Consider the following 6146-nt stretch of genomic DNA (forward strand, 5'->3'; position numbering starts at 1 on the left):
GATTGACAATCTTGTTAGCAGAGCAATTTGCATGGTTTGTAAAAAGCAAAGGGAAAATGTCTGAGCGTTTACTCAAACTAGCTTAACTTCCGTTGGTTCTGGAGAACCGTCAGTCATCCATACATTCGCTGAAGGGCTATACTGCAGTACTGACTTTACATTTGAAAACGAGTATCAAGATAATAAGCAAGACTAGTAATTCTTTAATTCTTTAAAATGTTAAAGTTCTAACCAATACATTTTCTGTCATTCAGTTAAAAGCTAATTTTAACTAAGTTACATCTCAGGTTGCAGGTTTACAGGTTTTAGGTCTGCAACACGTTGTGTCACAAGAGAGAGAGAGAGAGAGAGAGAAAGAGAGAGAGAGAGAGAGAGAGAGAGAGAGAGAGAGAGAGAGAGAGAGAGAGAGAGAGAGAGAGAGAGAGGAGAGAGAGAGAGAGATAGAGAGAGAGAGAGAGAGAGAGAGAGAGAGAGAGAGAGAGAGAGAGAGAGAGAGAGAGAGGAGAGAGAGAGAGAGATAGAGAAGAGAGAGAGGAGGAGAGAAGAGAGAGAGAGGAGAAGAAGATAAGAAAAAAGCAAAGGAAAAAGAGAAGAGGAAAGAAAAGAAAGAAAGAGAGAAAGATAGAGAGATAGAGAGAGAGAGAGAGAGAGAGGAGAGAAAAGAGAGAGAAAGAAAGAGAGAGAGAGAGAGAGAAGAGAGAGAGAAAAGAGAGAGAAAGTGAAGTGAAAAGAGAGAGAAGAGAGAGAGAGAGAGAGGAGAAGAAGAGAGAGAGAGGAAAGAGAGAGAGAGGGGGAGTGAGAAGAGAGGAGAGATCGGAGAGAGAGAGACTGAGGGCTCGAGAGAGTTTGGGAGCCCAGCACCGAGAGGTGAGAGTGAGAGGAGGAGAGAGACAAGAAGGAGATAAAAAGGAGAGAAAGACGAGAGAGAGAGAGAAAAGAAGTAACGAGAGAGAGAGGGGAGAGAGAGAGAGAAAAAGAGAAAGGAGAGAAAGCAGTGTGAGAGAGCTGAGACCGCGGAGGAGCGGAGAGAGAGAGAGCGAAAAGAGAGAGCAGAAAGAGAGAGAGAGAAAGAGAGAGAGAGAGAGAGAGAGAGAGAGGAGAGGGAGAGCAGAGATAGAGAGGGAGAACAGAGAGAGAGTTGTTTGTACCGGAGACGAGCGAGTGTGTGTTTTTGAGAGAGTTTTGAGTGTGTTGTGAAGAGAGAGAGAGAGAGAGAAAGAGAGAGAGAGAGAGAGAGAGAGAGAGAGAGAGAGAGAGAAAGAGAGAGAGAGAGAGAGCTAGAGAAGATTAGATACCGAAACAACCAAAAAAGCCCAAAAAAAAGAAACAAACCAACATAGAAAGCTAAAAAAAGAAAAAGAAAAAGAAAAAAGAAAGAGAGAGAGAGAGAGAGAGAGAGAGAGAGAGAGAGAGAGAGAGAGAGAGAGAGAGAGAGAGAGAGAGAGAAGAGGAACCAACCGTTCGTGATCCCATTGCTTATAAAAGAAGACTGGTCTTTGGTTGGCCCCGTGTTCATCTTCTCCGTTCCACGACCCAACGACCAGTCGAAGTCGTCGTTGTTCGGCTCGTTAGTCAGGTCGCAGAAGTTGAAGTCGAAGGTACACTCGTCTGAGGAAAATGGGATTTTTAGCATTAAAGAAAATGGGAAATTTAGGATAAAAGAAAGTGGGAAATGTAGCATAAACGAAAATGGGAAATCTAACATAAAAGAAAATGGGCAAATTATCATAAAAATGAATAATTCATCAAAAAAGAAAATGGGAAATTTGTTATAACAGAGTGTGGGAAATTTATTGGAAAATAGAATGTGACTTCAAATATGAAATTCAATCAAAATTAGAATATGAAAATGATTGAAAAATATAATATGAAATTAATTGAAAAATAGAGAATGAAATTTTTGAAAAATAGAATATGAAATTTATTAAAAAGTAAAATGTGAAATTAATCTTTCAAAACTATATGAGAAACACGATGTAATATGAAATTTATAAGAAAAAATAAAAACAATAATCAAAATGATGTGAAATTTATTGAACAAAACAAAAGAAACAAACATGAAAGAACGGTAAATAGGTTTCTAAGAAGAAACGTTAAAACATTTCGGTTGAGAAGAGTACTTGTTAATGCATTCGTTAAAAGTAGGTCCCTCCCATTCCCTCCCACCTTACTCCCCCAAAACCCCATCTCCCCATTCCCTCCCTCTGATTCCCCATTCCCTTACGAAACCCCCTCATTACAACCATCCAACCCCCATTTCCAACCCTCTTCTCCCCTCATTCCCCAACCCACACTTCCCCTCAACCCAACCCCCATCATTCTCAATCCAACCCCAACCCACTACCTCATCCCCCTTCCCCTCATTCCCCCACCCTCCTTCTCCATCATTTCCAACCCATCCCTTTCCTAATCCAACCCCCATCCCTTCCCCCCCTTTTCCATTCCCCCCCAACCCCCCAATCCCCTTCCCCTTCATTCTCCAACATCCAAACCCTAATTTCCAATTCCCCTTCCCCTCATTCCCAACCAACCCCATCCATTTCTACCCCAACCTTCCCCATCATTCTCCAATCCCCATCCCCTCCCCTCATTCCCCAACCCCCTCCTTAATCCAACCCATTCCCCACTCAACCTTCCTACTTCCTCTCCTTAATCTCCTCCTCCTCCATCCCTCCTCCTCTTTCCTGCCTCTCCTCTTACTTCCCTCCTTACCGCCTTCCTCCTCTCCTTACCCCTCTTTTCCCTTCTCCCTCTCCTCCCCTCCTTCCCACCCCCCTTCCCCCCTCCTTCCCTTTCCTTCCTTCTCTCTTTCTCCTTCTCCCTCTTCCTTTCCTTCCTTCTTCCTCTCCGCCCCCTCCTTCCCTCTGCCCCTCCGCCTCTCCTTCCTCCCCTCCTTTTCCTCCCTCCTCCTTCTTCTCACTCTCTCCTTCCTCACAGCCCTCCTCCTCCCGCCTTCCCTCTTTCCTCCTCCTCCTGCCTTCTACCCTCCTTATCCTTCTCCTTCCTGTTCCTAGTCCCTCTCCTTTCTCCTCCCTTCCTCTCTCCTTACCCCAACCCCCTCCTCCTCCTCCTCCCACCCCCTCCTATCCTTTCCTTTCCTTTTCTTCCTCCTCCTCCTCCTACCTCCCCCTTCCTACCCTACTCTCCATCCTCCTCCTTCCTCCCTCCTTCTTTTCACTTCCCCTTCCCAATCTCCTAGCCCTGCCTCCTTCTCTTCTTCCTCTCCTTCCCTCCCTCTCCATCTACCCTCCTTCTCCTACTCCTCACCTCCTCCTCATCCCTCTCCCTCCGACGCCTCCCCCTCCGTCCTTCCTCCCCTTTCCTCTATTCTTCCCCTACCTACCCCCCCCCTCCTCCTTACCCTTTCTCTCTCCTTCCTGCCCTCCTCCTCCCGCTCCTTCCTCCTACCTCTTTCACCTGCCTCTCTCCCCCTCCTCTCCTTCATTTGCTCCTCCTCCCTCTTTTCCTCTTCCTACCTCCTCTCCTCTCCTTTCCTCTTCCTCTCCTCCTCACCTCCTCTTCCTTTCTCTCTCTCTTCTTCTCTTTCCTTCCTTCCTCTTTCCCCCTTTCTCTTTCTCCTCTCCAATTTCCACCACCCCACTCCCCTCATTCCCCAACCTCCCTCCTCCCCACCCCCTCCCTTTCATTCCCCCTCCTCCCCATCTCCCCACCCCCTCCCCCTCATTCTTTCCTTCCACCCATCCTTCCGTAATCCCTAACCCCACTTCCCTTCCCTCATTCCCCAACCCTCCCCTTCCCCAACCCCACTCCAAGCCCCATCCGCACTCATTCCAAACCACCATTCCACCATCTATTTCCCAACCCCTCAACCCAGCTCCCTCCTGATTCCTATTCCTCTCATTCCTCATCCTCGAAAACGACCCTTCAACGCTCCCCATTCACTCACCCATCCTCCCCATCTCCCCACCCCTAGCTCCCATTACCCTCCCCCTCATTCCCATTTTTCCCCTCCCCCCCATACTTCAAACCCTCTCCCCGAGAACGCCCCCCACCGCACTCACTCTCTCTCTGCACGACCCTCGCCCTCTCCCCTTCCCCCTATCTCCCATTCCCCCTCCCCACCCCCTAAGCCCCCTCATTCCCATTTTCCTCCCCCCCCATCCCCCTTTCCCTCCCCCCCCCCCCAACCCCCACCGCACTCCTCTCTCAACTCCATTGCATGGGACCCGCGGGGTCCCTGAAGGTGATGTCATCCCACGGGACGTATCTCCCCCACTTCCTCCCATTCACTCCCCTCCATCCCCTCGTCCCCTCACCTTCACTCCCCTAACCCCCTAAGCCGACCGCATCACCCTCAAGACAAGCAACCCTTCCCCTCCCCCCCCCCCCCCCTCCCCGAGCCCCACCGCACTCACTCTCGCACGACCCTGGCCTGAAGGTGATGTCATCCACGGCGACGTATCCCGTGTACCGTTCGTACATCGCGTTCGGGACGGCTTCGAAGGCCACGCTGAAGTCGCCCTTGGCCGAGAACGAGATCTTGGCCGGTGGTCACCACTGCCGCTCGGCGGGGTCGTCTCCTTGCTTCCTTCTTTTTGGCGCCTCATGAGGGTCGTCCCTCTGCGAACACAAAAAACGACCGGTTCCGAGGTGTTGTTCTTTGGAGGGCGGTCGTTCACGTCCTCCGTCAGGTAGGTCCAATCAGGAGACTTGGAACTGTCCTCTCGATGCCATAGCCGTAGATGCGCGTTACTGGAAGAGGGCAGGCTGGTGAGGTGGAGGGGGGATCGCGGAGGGCGAGGGAGGGTGGCGGAGGGTTGGTTTCATGAGGACGACGGATGCGCAATGGATGGATGGTTAGATAGGGATAGATAGATAGATAGATAGGTGGGTAGGTGCGTGGATGTTTTTTAGGTTAGTTGTATTCTTTTTTTAAAACAACTGTAGTTACTAATTATAGGGGGGTAGTGGGTAGGTGGGTTGGTAGCGTGGGTTGGTATGTAGGTAGGTAGGTAGGGTTCGGTATTTATGATAGGGGATAGATGGGTAGGTAGGGGGTTGGATAGGTTGGTTGGTACGTGATGAATGGAGAAAATACAGATAGGGTATATATATATATACCTTATATATATATTCTATATATATATATATATATACTATTGTATATATATATTTATATAAATATATTATATCTATATATATGAATATTATATATGTACTATATATGTATCTATATATATATATATATCTGTATATATATGTATATATATATATATATATATATCCTATATATATATATATGTATATAGTATATTATATATATATATATATGTGTGTGTGTGTGTGCGGTATGATGTGTTTGTGTGTGTGTGTATGTGTGTGTGTGTAGTCGAATGTGAAAGTGCGTGCACATAGTGACGCAGGCGTTATCTGCCTACTAAAGTGTGCATAAGTTTCTGTAAACTAAAATGACAGCGAAAAAAGTAAGAAAGACAGAAAAGAAAAAAAACAAATATAAAACAAACACCAACAAAATAAGTCATAAGCCACTACAACAAGCAACAACAACAACAACAACAACAACAAGACCCAAAGCCAAAGCCCTCACTACCGCGAAAACTCCCAAGGCCACTTCCCCAGAGGGGCCCCCAGTTTTGGGACTCGGCTCCGTCACCAGCCAAGCCTTCTTATACGGCTGGCTCAGTGTTCATCTCATATCGTAGGTCAGTCGCGACGGCGCGACTCCACCTGTGGGCGTTATGGCGCGAGTGATTACAGCGAGAGAGATGTTAAGTTGAATTAGTACCGAGTGGTTGCTCTAAGTTGGTATACGAAGGAGTGGCCTCTCGAATGAGTCACCGAATTGGGGACTAAATGAAGCAAGGAAATTGGGTGCTGTTGGGTACTTCATTTTTTCTTCTTTAGTGTTGTCTTAAGTTATTAATTTGATGTGCGATTTTGATGAATAGAAATCTTGATGAGTAATTTCAGTATCATTGAACCACACCATATCGCATAACAAAATTGATAGGGAGGGAGAGAACGAGGCGAGAGCGCCGAAGAGAGAGAGAGATGAGAGAGAGAAGAGATGAGAGAGAGAAAGGAGAAGAGGAGAGAGAGAGAGAGAGAGAGGAGAGAGAGGAGGTAGAGACAGAGAGAGAGAGAGAGGGGTGAGAGAGGAGAGA

The 6146-nt window shown here is 47.6% G+C and overlaps 1 protein-coding gene across 1 annotated transcript in view; it reads right to left on the minus strand.

Moving 5' to 3' along the window:
• The window catches only part of LOC122251061 (MAM and LDL-receptor class A domain-containing protein 1), a 28884-nt gene that overhangs the window by 15409 nt on the left and 7329 nt on the right, over positions 1 to 6146 (minus strand). The window contains exon 6 of the mRNA XM_086555291.1: positions 1459 to 1608. Coding sequence (XP_086411417.1) covers positions 1459 to 1608 — 150 coding nt within the window. The remainder of the gene's footprint in view (positions 1 to 1458; positions 1609 to 6146) is intronic.

The sequence above is a fragment of the Penaeus japonicus genome, unplaced genomic scaffold (assembly GCF_977035675.1).
Source record: "Penaeus japonicus unplaced genomic scaffold, GWHDUDI00000001_assembly GWHDUDI00000030, whole genome shotgun sequence".
Lineage (NCBI taxonomy): Eukaryota > Metazoa > Arthropoda > Malacostraca > Decapoda > Penaeidae > Penaeus > Penaeus japonicus.